This window comes from Oryctolagus cuniculus, chromosome 13 (assembly GCF_964237555.1).
Source record: "Oryctolagus cuniculus chromosome 13, mOryCun1.1, whole genome shotgun sequence".
Taxonomy (NCBI): domain Eukaryota; kingdom Metazoa; phylum Chordata; class Mammalia; order Lagomorpha; family Leporidae; genus Oryctolagus; species Oryctolagus cuniculus.
In genome coordinates this window covers 17,635,862-17,650,476 of record NC_091444.1, presented here as the reverse complement: position 1 = coordinate 17,650,476, position 14,615 = coordinate 17,635,862, and the positions used below count along the sequence as shown (strand labels likewise).

The window sequence follows — 14,615 nt, the reverse complement described above, 5'->3', positions numbered from 1 at the left end:
GGAGAGGTACTAAGTAACCCACATGAAAGCAGGCGAGGACTCAGCGTCTCCCACTGCTGCCCCTGCACGCCTGGCCCCAAGCCCGGTGCCCGTGTTCACCTCTGCACAGGGACTGCTGTGGGCGCCCTCCCACCCAACCCTGGATGCCGGGGATGGGGAGGACAGACGGCTGTGCAACTTATCTTCTTCCTTAGATTAAATTCCAGACGGCCCTATTTTTAGAAAAACAAATTCCTTTTCTCTTTTCAAGTGGTAGAAACGTCCCGAGCTGTCAGCGAGGGCTGTCCGCAGTGTCGCGCCCGGCACGGTGCCCTGGCGGGTCCACTTCTCGGGACAAGCAGGGCATCAGCCTGGGTGCCAGTGCTGAGAGGCTCAGAGACAACCTGAGAGTCTGCAGGAGGCGGTGACCCGGCCAGAGAAAGGTCTGGAAAACCAGGCTACGCAGCGAGCGGGGGCCGTCCTCTCTCCCTGCTTTTGTCTTCTTTTTTGGTCTAAAGACAACTTGAGCAGTCATCAAGAACATGTTGAAATATTTGGGTGATCTTCCCAGATGAGAGGATGTGAATCACAGGCAAGAAGTGACAGGCCAGCAGACGAGGGCTGATACTCAGGAATTCCTTATAACTTAATCCTGTATGAAATGGAGGAAGCTCCCTGTCACCGAGCTCATGACGGTCAAGGCTGAAAGGCTGGCACAGGGAATACTGTCGAGATTTCTGTACTAGGCGAGAAGCCAGACTGGTCCCAAGTCATCAGAAAGAAAAATAAAAAAGCTTCAGAAAGACATGGATCCCGGGGGACACAGAGACTCCGCATTAGCAGGTGTGCAATGTGGCGTGGAACCGGCACTTCGGAAGAGACCCACCATCTACAGAACGCTCAGAAGGAAATGGGGAGGCTGCACGACATGGAATTTGGCAAAGATTTTTTGGATACGACACCGAAGCAGGGGCAAAACCAAGATGAACTGGATGTCAGCAAAATGAAAACCTTCGGGCAGCAAAGGACACGACCAGAATGAAAGGCAACCCATGAGTCAGAGAAAATATTTGCAAAGCACGTATCCGGTAAGGGCTTCGTATGCAGAATGTAAAATAAAAGCCCTGTCGCAACTCAGCCACGAAAACCGGACAACTTCGTGCAGACAGCAGACACATGGACGGTGGGCACGGATGGACGCTCGGTGTCACCAACCAGGAGGAAAGCGCAGACCCACCACAACCAGGGAGTGAGGGCTTAGCCTCTGCATCCCACACCCGACTGCCCGTTGTGCCACTCCTGCCTCCAGCTTCCTGCCAACGCAGACCTGAGGAGGCAGTGGTGGGCGGAGGCACTGGGTTCCTGCCACCCACGGGGGAGACACGGAGCAAGTGTCCGGCTCCCCCAAGCCCAGCACTGCCCTTTGCACGTACTGGAGGAATGAATCAGTGGACATGAGTGCACTCTCTCCCTCTCTCTCTCTCTCTCTGCCTCTCAGAGAAACAAAAAAACACAAGAAGCCCCCACTTAAAATCCATTAATATGCTCATATATACCTTAAAAACCCTCTAAGATAGTCAATGTTGGCAACAGTACAGAGAAATGAAGACCCTTGTGCACTGCTGACTGGAAAATGCTGTAGTCTCGGTGTTAAACGGTATTGTGGTTCCTCAGAAAATCAGAGGCAATACAGCACGGCTCGGCAATCCCATTTCAAAGCAGGGACTTGAACAGGTGTTTGCATGAGGACACCGCAGAAAACTTGTGGAAAAGTGGAAATACAAGGTGTTTACTTTGGTAAAAAAAAATTTTTTTTTGAAACCCTGAGGTGGGCACCATGGTCCAGCAGGTTCAACTGCCCCTTGGATGCCTGCATCTCATATCAAGAGTGTGGGTTCAGGCTGGCGTCGCGGCTCACTAGGCTAATCCTCTGCCTTGCGGCGCCGGCACACCAGGTTCTAATCCCAGTCGGGGCGCCAGATTCTGTCCCGGTTGCCCCTCTTCCAGGCCAGCTCTCTGCTGTGGCCAGGGAGTGCAGTGGAGGATGGCCCAAGTGCTTGGGCCCTGCACCCCATGGGAGACCAGGAGAAGCACCTGGCTCCTGCCATTGGATCAGCACAGTGCGCTGGCCGCAGCGCGCTGGCCGCGGCAGCCATTGGAGGGTGAACCAACGGCAAAGGAAGATCTTTTTCTCTCTGTCTCTCTCTCTCTCACTGTCTACTCTGCCTGGAAAAAAAAAAAAAAAAACACCTGAAAAGAGTGTGGGTTCAAGTCCCAGTTGTGAGAAACTTGACCCTTGCCACCCATATGGGAGACCCAGATGGAGTTTCTGGCTCCTGGCTTTGCTCTGGCCCGGTCCTGGCTGTTGCAGGCATTTGGGGAGTGAACCAGCAGGTGGAAGCACTCTCTCCTCCTTTTTCTCTATCACTCTGCCTTTCAAATAAATAGATATATGCTTAAAACCCCTTACATAGTTTTTGCATAATACACATTTTCCACGAACTGTTTGAAGGATCTTCCCCCTACACACACCCTCCATCCCCCAATGTTCACAGCCAAAGAGCGGAAACAACCTACTAATGGAAGAACGCAAACACAAAGCAGGGTCCACCCCTACAATAGGATGGCACTCAATCTTAGGACAGAGAATGAGAGTTCTCCCTTCCACTGGTCCCTGCCTTCGGATGCTTCCAACAGCCAGGAACCCCACCCAGGTGTCCCCCACGTGGAACTCAAGTACTTGAGCCATCACCTGCTGCCTCCCTGGGTTCACATTAGTAGAATCGCAAGTGGGGCCAGGACTTGAACCCAGGCCTTCCAGGATGAGACCAGCAGTGGGCGGCAGCCAATGGATGGATGGGGGGTATGGCCACACGGGTGAGCAGGGCAGTGCTGAAGGCTGGCCCACAGGGAATAGTCCTCCCCAGTTCATGAATAGGAAAAACAATTTTCGTAGGCATAAGACATCTTCTAAATGGCAACACCCGATGGAAACCACAGTGGGGATGAGAGGGGTAGGAGGAAGAGGAGACTGAAGGCCTGACGTCTTCACCGGAAGACCTGCTGGAGTCTGGGGTGCCTTCTCCCTAATCCACACACACATACACCATAGCCACAAAAACTCCTGAGTGGCTGCTCACGTTAAAATTACCAGGGATTGGGCCGGCGCCGCGGCTCACTAGGCTAATCCTCCGCCTAGCGGCGCCGGCACACCGGGTTCTAGTCCCGGTCGGGGCGCCGGATTCTGTCCCGGTTGCCCCTCTTCCAGGCCAGCTCTCTGCTGTGGCCCGGGAGTGCAGTGGAGGATGGCCCAGGTGCTTGGGCCCTGCACCCCATGGGAGACCAGGAAAAGCACCTGGCTCCTGGCTCCTGCCATCGGATCAGCGCGGTGCGCCGGCCGCAGTGCGCCGGCCGCGGCGGCCATTGGAGGGTGAACCAACGGCAAAGGAAGACCTTTCTCTCTGTCTCTCTCTCTCACTGTCCACTCTGCCTGTCAAAAAATAAAAATAAAAAAATAAAAAAAAATTACCAGGGATTATAAATGGATGCCCTCAACGCTGACTTCCCAAACACATTCCTGGATGGCCGTGTTTGGCGATACTAATGACACTTAAACTCTAAGTGTCCAGGGCCACTGCTCGCCAAAGGCTGGCCACAGAAACACACGTGGAATTACCACGTGGCACGGCATCGTGGTTTGCAGAGAGGGCCACTTGATGGGCGCTGGATGCCAGCAGCTCACCGTCCACTGCCCAGGCAAACTCTAGCCAGCGGGTGTGCACGGCGGGCAAGGGCTGACTCAGGCCAGCCTCAGGGGCCTGTTTTTCTTTTTTTTTAACCGGTTCAGAAGCACACACACCATGCAGAGGAAGGAGGGTAGGGAAAGGCTGCCAGGACTCCGCGTCCCCACACGCCAGCCCCCAGGGCTACCAGATCCATCCCTGCTGCCGAGGCTGAGCGACGGGTGTCTCCATCGTCTGGGACTCGAACAACAACACCAACAGCAGAATGCTCCGAGCTAACCTCCAGTGAGCCAGGGGTGATTCCAGGCACTTGACACAGCGGGTCTGTTTAGCAGACAGACCAGTAAAACTTAACTGACTTGCCCACGGTCACAGCTAATTAAGGGCCAGCCGTGCTGACCCCTCCTCAGAGTGGGATGGCTAAGGCAAGGGCCTGTGCCTCCTAACACCTATGGGATTTTCCGCCATGCCCGCCGAGGGGCAGCAGGACGGGACACTCAGAGGACCCCCACCTCCAGCCGTGTGGGAGCACCCGGAGGACGAGGGTCCTGTCGCCCCCATCAGCCTGGGAGTGCTGCAGGGCTGGGGCCATGGTCCTTCCTGTCCCCGGGGGTCTGCAGGAGCCCCTGGCCCCACAGGTCGTGCCGGCCTCTGCCCCATCCAGCGCGGAGCTCTCAGGGACCCGGGAACTTCCTGGGGCGGAGCCCCTGACACCTGGGCTCTGCCCGCTGCACAGCACAGGCCCCTGACCTCAAAGGGGCCGGGGGCCTGCGCGCTGGCTGACTTCTCCCGGGTCTGAGCGTGAGGCTGGGCTGGCCCCGGGGACTGCGCAGGCAGTAAACAGCTTGTTCCTGCGTCACTTGTTTTGCTCCTGAGCTGCCTCAGCAGCTGGCCAGGCCCTGGCCAGACCCTGCCAAGTTCATCCCCAGGGTTGGGGCGGGGGTGGGGACAGGGATGGCCCGGAGCTGGCCCTGGGTCTCTTCCGAGGAAAGGCCGCCTCTGTTCCCTGCAGTCCGAGATTTTATTGGGGAGAGGCAGGCTCGGGCAGTTAGATAGGAAATATCTTACTATTAAGTCTCTGAGAGGTAGGGGGAGTGGTGCTGCTGCTACGTGTGTGGTCCCAGCAAACCAAGAAGGCAGACCGGAAGGGGCAGTCAGCTCAGAGAAGCTTCTAGAATCACTGTAGCTCCTTGGTTGCGGGGCTTGGGGCAGTCTGCTAGGACCCCCTGCGTGCCCAGTGCTTCGTTCTTCCTGTCCCCTCCCCTCACTTCCCACACTGTCATCCCTTTCCTGGTGGTCTCCACGGCCCACCCGCTCACCTAGGCGGAAGACAAGAGGGGGTCCCTGCAGGGTAAAGGATGGGAAAGAGGGGGTTCTAGACTGGGGTGGGGTTAGGAAGTCACATTACGGGTGGGTGAGCAGGGACCAGGGACCTTACCACGGGGTAAGGTGGGGGGACAAGGTGGCTGGGATTCCTGGCCAAGGAAGTAGAGCCCCCACTACTACTTCTTGTCTGATCGCACTGTTCCCTGCACTCCTTCCCTCCTCTCGGCAGCAACAACGGGGAAGCAGTCAGGCTGCCCAGGTCTGCACGGAGTTCACAGAAAATCCGGAACTAGAACAATTTTTCACGACTCTCTGGGCCAGTTTTCTGGTGGGCCAAAGACCAGGGAAGGGGGTGGGGCACAGCAGAGAACGACAGCCACAGAGGCCAATGAGAGGGAGGCACCCTCACTGACCAATCAGATCCTCCAATGGAGGCCCTGCCTTTATCTGATTTCGAGTGGGGTCACATGGACGCCACCACCCCGCGCCCATTCGCCGGCCTCTCCAGCCCCTTCCCAGGCATCCAAGGGACTGCACTTACCCGGTGGTGATGTCGTCATCCTCTGTCATGGTCTTGCCCACAAGGTCACTGTCGCTCATGTAGCCAGACTTGAGGTCCACCTCGTCGGAGTCCAGGGACTCCACCAGCTCCAGGCGGGAGATGTGGCTGAGCTTGCTAGGGCTGCGCATGGGCATGGTGTGGGAGTAGTGGGCCCGCTCCCCGTGCATGTACCAGGCCGGCGGCCCCTCCGAGCGGCAGCTCCCCCCCACTGAGGGCGCGTCGCCCGCCTGCAGCCGCGGGCTGGACTGGCCGTAGCGCCAGGAGAGAGGCGATGAGCGGTTGGAGAGGCTGGACACGCTGCGAGGGTTGGCGTCGTCGCTGTCGTAGCAGGTCATCTCCAGCGAGCTGGGCGGAGAGCAAAGGGGGGCTGCCGCTGGATTCCTGGGGGCAGCCGCTGCACCCCCAGCCCCTCACCATCTGCCCCCCAGCCCCACAAGGCTGCCACATGTGTCTTAGCCTCGTGACATCCCATCTCGGCTTGTCAAAGAAAAATGTATTCTCCAGTCTACTCCCGAGAGCCTAGATTGTGGCATTTTGCTTGGGTTTGAGTCCTTTCTTGTCATTTATTAGTAAGTGAGTCCAGGGAAAGTAACAGACCCGGCAAAGCCTCCATTTGCTCATCTGTGAAATGGGCAGCAGTATGAGAGCTATGTCATGGAGTTGTGAGGGTCACATGGATCCAACAAACTCAGCGCCTGGTACACAGAAGGTGCTCACTGAACGGGAGGGGGCCGAGAGACCTCCTGGAGGAGGTGGGACGGGGCCCTGGTCACTGTTTTGGTTCAGGGTGTGGCCGTCACTTCTATCAGGGAGTGGATTCCCAGAAAAGCCTGGAGTGTGTGTGTGTGGAAAGCTTCGGAGACCGGAGAGGCATGGCAGGTCCCCAGGAAGACGGGTGCGAGGCACAGGTGCAGGGCAGAGCGGGGAGAAGGCTGAGGACATGGAGGAAGCAGGATGTGGGACCCCAAGGCTCAGGCCCTGTGATGATGCTCAGGAAACTGCTGGGGGCCTGATGCTAGCGGGGGCGGGGACCTCTCCCCCTCAGGGGCCAGGGGGTGCAGAGAGGAGAACTGCCCAGCATCTGGCTGGGGGTGGCCTGGATGCGGGTTCAGGCTGAGGGCGGTAATTCCACCCAGCCGAGCAGTAGGGCCCCAAGTCCCCCCTAGGTGGGGTCTCCATAACTTGCCCAACCACAGCCAGACAGGGGCGAGTGAGTGAGTTGGGGTCTGGGCCCCACACCAGCTGGGGAGCAGAGGAATTGGGGGCTGGGCCTGGGGCGCAGCAGGCAAGGGAAAGCTCTGCTCTGTGAACACACGCGTATCTGGTCACTTCACGGGGCGGGGACAGGAGTGGGACACCGAGCTCTGGTCTTTACAGGGTTCCCTACGAGAAAGCCAATCCTGCAAAATGACGTCTATGGGACCTGGGAACACTGGTTCTACTGTTTCGATCAGCGGAACTGGAGGGAGCCAAACGGCCTTGAAGCCGAGTTCTGGGTGCGAGCCGGGGAGCCCGGGCTGGGCACAGCATCGGCGACCACTGCGGCTTCCTCCCGGGGCCCACTCCCAGCTCCCGTGCCTCGGGTGCTAGGGCCCTTCAAGCCCCCTTTGGTGCTGCGTGGCAGCTCTGCACAGAGCCTCCAGGAGGCTGGCCTTGCTCACCAGCGCCCCCTGTGCTCTAAGCTGGTACACAGGGCAGGGGCTCTCCGTCCTGCTCCAGGCCGGCCCCTCCTGCACAGCTCTCTGCAGCCCCAAACTGTCTCTAGACCTACGGTGCCAGCCCCACCCCCACCCCAGGCCGGCCTTTGCTGGCCACCTGAGCCGCCTGCCCCAACCTGTCTCCTCGCTGGGTACAACAAGCAGCAGACGCAGGAAGCAGCCCAGTTCCGGTGAGGAGCCTCTGTCATGATTCAGGCTGAAACCAGACTCACCGGAAGCACACCCTGGGCGAAGGCTGTGCTTGCAGGGTGCCGGTGCCCGGCACACAGCTGCATGAGGTCTGGGCCTCGTCGGCTCGGACCCCCGCCCTCACCCCCTATCAGCCCGTGGGCCTCCCTCTCCCAGCCGCGGCTGCTCCTCCTCTCACCTGTGAGGCCTGGCCAGACCCTGCCACCCGCCTGCAGTAGTTCCAGCTATCAAAGTGCGGAACAGGAATAGCCAAAGGCTGAGAGAGGAAGCGGCTCTGGGTGCACAGGGAACAGAAAAGCCAGCCTCGGGTCTCTTGGTTCCTCTCTAAAAGGAGGCAGAAGCCTTTTGTGCCCCCAGCACCAACCCCAGGGCCAGCTTTTTCCAAAGAGTTGGTGAAGCCCCGCCTGGGGTCAGCTGTCCTGCCTCCCTGGGGGCAGGGGCTGCCGCCTCTGTCCTGCCCTGAGGTGTGAGTCATTTGGGGTGTGACCCTCTCTGCTACCCAGCACTTTCTGGTTTCCTGGGCACGAGGCTGGCGGGAACTTGGCATGGAGAGATGTTCCAAGTTCCCTGGGTGAGGGCCAGAAGATGTTTTAAGGTTTCAATACACCGGGTCTCTGAACCACTCAGCCCAGCGGGGCCAGAGCCACACCCCACCTGGGCAGCTGCTCAGGGTTGAGAGATGGAGGCAGGAGACAGACGGTAGGGGCCAGGGACCCGAGGCCGTGGGAGTCCACCGGCCACTCTTTCTCTCGGACCTGCTGGATCACTTTCAGCAGCCAGGGCCCTGCTGTCCCAAGCAGAACTGACCCCAGGGGGTGGCAGCTCTGGCTGACCTTACCATTTCAAGTATTTTCAGATGTCTAGGAGGGGTGGGGGTAGCCGAGGGGGCTGGAGAAGGGTGGGCTTCAGGAGGAAGAGCCAGGGCCATGGCTGAGAGCTACCAAGGACCAAGCTCAGGCCCACGTCAGTCTCAGCCATCCCATGACACCCGGGATACTTGCAAGGGAAGGAAGTCTCTCACTGGGATCCCACGAGCGTCTGGATACCACCCGGTGTGGCCGCACACGGAGCTTAGAGAAGCGCTCCCCTCCCCCGTCCCAACTGTGTTTGAAATTTTCCAGCCCAGGAACCCCCTCGCAGCCCCCCTGGGAGGCTTCCTAATCAACCCCCAGCCCGCCAGCTCCGCACCCCAGCTCTCTCGCAATCCCAGGCCGTCTGCTCTCCTCCCTCTGCCCCCTGGAGCTGAGCATGAGCTCATCTGGGCAGCCCAGAGGAGGCGGCAGGGCCAGCGGGGGGGGGTGGGGGGTGGGGGGGGTGAGTCACGACACAGGCTGTGGCCAGGAGCTGCCCCGGGGAGCTGGCCGAGGGACCAGTGCCCCACAGCTGGAGGCCAAACCGGGGCTGGACTGGAGCTGGGGGCACTGTGTGGCTGCCTCTGCCCACCCCCAACCCCAGCACCAGGTGGTAGCAGTGAGGAGAGCCAGGTGCTGGGTGGGACCAACACCCATCCTAGAGTTCCAGAAACCTGAGTGGGAGGGGCCGTTTAGCTACCCGCTCTGCCAGATGAGGAGACAGGGCCTGGGGAGGCAGAGTGAGGGCTGAGCACCCTGAGCTGGTGATGGCTTCTGCACACACACGCACACACACACACATGCGTGTGCACGCACGCACACGCACACACAACACCCCAGCGCCTAGCAGACTGACTGGTGGTGGCAGTTCCTGGTGGGGTGGCTGGCTGCCCCTCCCCCTGCAGCAGGGGCTCCGCAGGCCTGGCCCCCATGGGTGCACATTACGGGCAGGACGCCCTCGGCAGCCAGAGCTCACCTGTGCGTCACCTGGGAGCCTCGCAGGCTGGACATGGTCTCTTCCAGGTTCTGTCGGAGATCCAGGACGTTCTGCACTGTCCTCTTCCTCTGGGACTCTGGGTCTGGGAGGGAGACAGGGAGAGCTGGTGAGGCAGAGGGCTCGCCGCTGGGGCTGCGGTCAGGAAGCAGAGAGGGGCCAGGTGGCGGGGGTGCTAGGCACCTGCCCCTCTGCTCTTCAAGGTCCTGGACACATGCCCTTGAGTCCTCTGGGGCTGCAGACGGGGTCTTCTGTGTCTGGGCCTCCTGGCAGACCCCTCTCCCAGGTCACCACCTTTGCCTCTAGCTGTGTTTGGGGGAGGCCCTGGGCCTCCAAGCAGAGGTCACGGGCATGGTGGCCGAGGTCAGCTGGGACATCTCTGGCAGGGGCATGCTGGCAGGTCCTTAACAAGGGGCTCCTGGAGGAGCACCACGCCCTGATGCAAATCCTGCAAAGCCTGCGGTGTGGAAACCTTACTGAGTCCACCAACGTGACACACTGGCCAAGTCAGGGCAGACGGCAGCAGATGGCTCTGGGGAGCTGGGCACGTCGGCTTCCATGCACCTGACCCCGGGCCTGATGGGGAGCATCCCGGGTGAGGCCTCCCAAACGTGGGGTGGCTGGAGGGGAGCTGGAGGGGGAGGGGCTGAGAGTCGCTCTCTGGGGCAGGCACCAAGCTCTGGACAGACCCCACCCCACCCAAGTGGCGCAAGGCCCAGCGAGGACCATGCGCGGGTGTGGCCCCGTCTCGGAACACAACTGACCAGGGGTCATTCCATTCCAGGCAGGACACTGACTCGGTCAGCTGAGATACTCCAGCGGCAAGAGGAGATGCACCTCATCTCCTTTCCATGTGGCTGGGGTGCCTGAGCGTGAAGGGGCCCAAAGAACCTTCTCCGTATCCCACAAAGCTTGGCCCACACAGGCCTGAGTGTCGGGCGCCACGCCAGGCCCCGGGACGCCATGACGAGGACCTGGCCCTGCCCCAAAGTGCATCTTTCGCTTTGGAACCCGGAGTTGCTAAATGGAACCAAATCCTCCCGCAGGGGAGTCAGGGACTGGCAGGAAGACGACAGCAGAACACTGGAGAACACGAGAGAATTCTGGCTCTCGAGGCTTCTGCCCCGCCCCCCATCCCAGGCTCAGAGCCCTCTGCCCAAGAAGACTCCGCCCCCAGATTCAGCAGGCTGTGAGGCCCCCCACCCCCCCGGCTGCCAAAGGGAACATTCTGGAGTCCCTTAGGAGATCCTGTTCCCTAAGAGAAAGCGTGGGCCTGCTGGCAGGCAGCAGCTCTGCCTGTCTAGTGGGAGAGGCCTTTCCCCAGAACGGCCTCCACCCCTGACCCAGCCGCCTCTCCTGTGCCTCCCCAGGACGGCCCCCTCTGCACCCCAGCCAGGTGCTGGTGGCGAGCAGCAGGGACAGCCGGCAGGCCTCCAGCAGCCTGGGCCCTGTCCCCAGCCTGGCATGTCGTCCGTGGTTGCCAGCGCCTGTTTACCCTGGCTGTTGTCACCTTGTGCCCGGCTCTGTGGCTTTCGTGGCTTGGCACAGAACATGGACCGGTTGAGAACGTGTTTTCAAGTTTGGTTCTAAAATGCCTACGTGGGCAGAGAACTGGGAATCTGGGCCAGACAATCCATCCAAGGGGTGGCAGAAGGGCTCCCCCAGAGGAGGTGACCAAGAGACCTGTGTGTGCCAGGAATCAGCCAGTTGAGTCCTTATGTTTCTGGGAAGTTTGTGCTGCCATCCCATTTCACAGAAGACAAAACTGAGACTCAGTGAGATCAGGTCACCCACCTGACAGGCAGCACAGGGCAGAGCTGAGCCCAGGAAGAAGCTGATATGATGTGATGCCCACCACTGGCATCCAGACCACACAACGCAGGTGCTGAATGAGCATTTCAAGAATGGATGGACGTCACCACAATTTTTAAAACAAACAAAAAAATACATTTAAGAAGTGGATGGGGGTTGATTCAAGTCGCATTTCTCCACTTCCGATGCAGCTCCTTGCTAACGGCCTGGGAAAGCAGCAGAAGATGGCCCAACTGCTTGAGCCCCTGCACCCACGTGGGAGACCTGGAGGGAGTTCCTGGCTCCTGGCTTCCACCTGGCCGAGTCCTGGCCATTGTGGCCATCTGGGGACTGAACCAGTAGATGGGTGATCTCTGTCTCCTCCTTACCTTTCAAACAAAATAAAAATCTTTTTTTTTTTTCCTTAAAGAAGTGGATGGATACCCAATGTATTAGAAAGATGTCTTTTTTTTTTTTTTTTTTTTTTTGACAGGCAGAGTTAGTGAGAGAGAGAGACAAACAGAAAGGTCTTCCTTCCGTTGGTTCACCCAAATGGCCGCTATGGCCAGAACTACACCGATCCAAAGCCAGGAGCCAGGTGTTTCCTCCTGGTCTCCCATGGGGTGCAGGGCCCAAGCACTTGGGCCATCCTCCACTGCCTTCCCGGGCCACAGCAGAGAGCTGGCCTGGAAGAGGAGCAACCGGGACAGAATCTGGCGCCCTGACTGGGACTAGAATTGGGGTGCCAGCGCCGCAGGCGGAGGATTAGCCTAGTGAGCCATGGTGCCAGCCAGGTGTCTTTTTTTTTTAAAGGGGAAAATATTTACACACAGAAGAGCAGTGCAGGGGTGTGTATGAGGGGGGAGGTGGGACGCTAATGCCACAGCAGGGACAGGGACGGGGGCTGGGACACCTGCCTACTCTCCCTGCCCAAGCCACGCTGCCCTCTTTCCCCAGATGGCTTCCCCAAAGACTCCTTCCAGCACCTCCCTCATTTCCATGTCGGCACCGGGATGGGGCTACCCCATAGCCTCCCAGACTTGCCAAAATTCAGAGCCACAAGGATCCTAAGAAGCGGCCCAGGAACTGGAGAGGGGCAGGCTGGGAGGGGCTGACCAGCTGGGGAGGGCAGAGGTGCTCACAGGAGACTCCAAGCAGGGCTCCCCATGAGGCAGGCTGGGCACTGCAGAGGCTACACCCTGGGGCTCTCGCCATGCCCGGCAGTGCCCCCTGGTGGTCATCGTAGGCATGCCACTCTGCTTCTCCAAGGCTCAGCTCTGGGAAGGGGGAGTGTCTGGTGGGTGGGGGCTGTCCTCCAACCTCCTCGGGACAGACACATTCTTGGGGGTTGGGGGAGGTGTCCACAGCCCCAGGATTCTGAAGCTTGGGAGGCTGCAGACACAGCCTAGGGTAGGGAGCACTTCCCATTCACACCCGCGACCCTGAAGGCGCATCTTCACACGTTTAGATTAAAAAGATGAGTGAGGGCATTTACAAAAAGGTCACCACACCTCTCACCCTCCTGCACCGAGTCTCACCCTGTTCTCCCCTCACCCCCGTGAGGGGGTCGGGGGATGAGGGGCGGGTCTCTGAGGCCCCTGCTGCTCTGTGAAGATCACACCCAGGGACGGTGCAATGATTTGTTTGATTGGCTGCGGCAAGACGCCTTGGAGGAAGTGTTTGGGTGTGGGGCACGCCTTGGTGCCCCTCAGTGTGGGGGTGCTCAGGGTGCTGCAGGGCCCCTTTGTGCAAACTAGAGCAAGGCCCCCACCCCCACCCGGGCCAGCAGAGTGAACCTTCCTCCTTCATTGGGTGCCGGGTCGGGACACCCCCAATCCTTACTCTGAATGGCTCGAGTGCCACTCAGCTCTTACAGACAGGATCCTGCTGCAAAGAATGAGTGTGTGTGTGCGTGTGCGTGTGCGTGTGCATGTGCGTGCGTGACTCAGGGCTGGAGGGAGGCCAGGGAGGGCTCCCAGCAGCCCCAGGGGTACACTGAGGTCTGTGAGGGACACTTCATGCGGTCATCCTGGGCTGCCGCTCCACGCCTTCCCTGCACACGGAGCAAGCCAGAGGACCTGTGTGCTCCACCATCACCATGGCAACTCACAGTGGCCAGCAGAACAGCACCCTCCCAGCAGGCACTGGGGCGTGGGCAGGATAGGGCTTCTTCCTTCACATGTTAGCTCGCACACAAGACCACCGAGAGCCCACTGCCCCACCACGTCAAGCATCCTTGGGCTGAGGAACAGCGACGGGACACAGCTGCCACACAGGTGCTTGGGGACACACACACACACACACACACACACCCCACAGCCGCAGGTGCACTGTAGGGTCCTGGGAGTCATTCCCTGCTCTTTCATCTGAGCCAGGTAACTCAACACAGGTTTGCCTGCCTCCAAGCCCCTGAACAGGGGAGGGGGAGGCCCAGGTGCAGTGGGTGGAAGATGGCAAGCAGGGTCTTCCTAGGTGCCCTGAGAAACAGTGCACAGAGAAACAGGCTTCCCCGGGAGGGCAGGGCCATAACTTTGCTAACAAGAAGCTGAGACACAGGGGGCAACCGGACAGGAAGGTCTGGATTCTGGCCCTGGCACTGCCCCTTCCCCGTGAGTCTGGCCTTGAACAGGCCATCTCACCTTGCAGCCATTTTCCCCATGTCACAGAATGACAGCACCTGGTACGGTTAATTCATAACATGCTTATTTGTATGGGGCTTGGTACACAGTAGGCGCTCTATCATTGCTGTCAGAGGCACCAAGGGGAGGCGAGCGATGGGCAGACACCCCGGCTGTGCCGACTCTGGGTCTCTTACTTGCAAATGGGGGTGCACACCTTCCCCCACCCCTAAGACAGTGCAGCTCGGAGGGACCCAGCATTCTCTCGGGACCTGGCTGTGGCTGGGTGAGGCTCTCGGACTTGCAGTGAGGTTAGGGTGAGGCCCCCCGTCTCACCCCTGTCCCTGGGAGCCAGGCTCGGATGTGGAACACGCTGGGCCTTGGGGGGCCTCCGGTGGCCACTCCAGGGAGGGAGGGGGAGCCCCCAGCGGACGGAACTAACCCTATAGGCTCAGGACACTTGGGAGGAGGGGCTCCAAGGGATCCATCACCCAGCAGCCACATTCCCTGTTCTCGGAAGTATTAATTATTAGCTGACAATTAAGCAAACTGCAAAAGCCGGCTGCCGAAGCCTGAATTCCCGCCCTGGCGTTTCAGAAGCCACGCGAGTAGTGCAGACACAGAGGCCACGGAGCCTCTACACGGGCTCTTGCTGTGAGTGGCTGCTCGAGGTGGCAGCCAACAGGAGGGACAGACATGAGCCCCCAGAAAGAAGCTTTATGTTGCAGCGTTCCAGAGCCACCTGCGACGCCAGTATCCCACATGGGCGCTGGTTCGAGTCCCGGTTGCTCCACTTCCAATCCAGCTCCCTGCTAATGACCTGGGAAAGCAGTGGAGGATGGTC

General features: G+C 59.5%; 1 protein-coding gene across 7 annotated transcripts in view; it reads right to left on the bottom strand.

Moving 5' to 3' along the window:
• The window catches only part of NAV1 (neuron navigator 1), a 232,671-nt gene that overhangs the window by 87,402 nt on the left and 130,654 nt on the right, over positions 1-14,615 (bottom strand). For all 7 annotated transcript variants that reach the window (XM_051820452.2, XM_070055083.1, XM_051820456.2 and 4 more), the window contains 2 exons: positions 9,345-9,447; positions 5,590-5,955 (listed from right to left, as the gene is read on the bottom strand). In XM_051820452.2, coding sequence (XP_051676412.2) covers positions 5,590-5,955; positions 9,345-9,447 — 469 coding nt within the window. The remainder of the gene's footprint in view (positions 1-5,589; positions 5,956-9,344; positions 9,448-14,615) is intronic.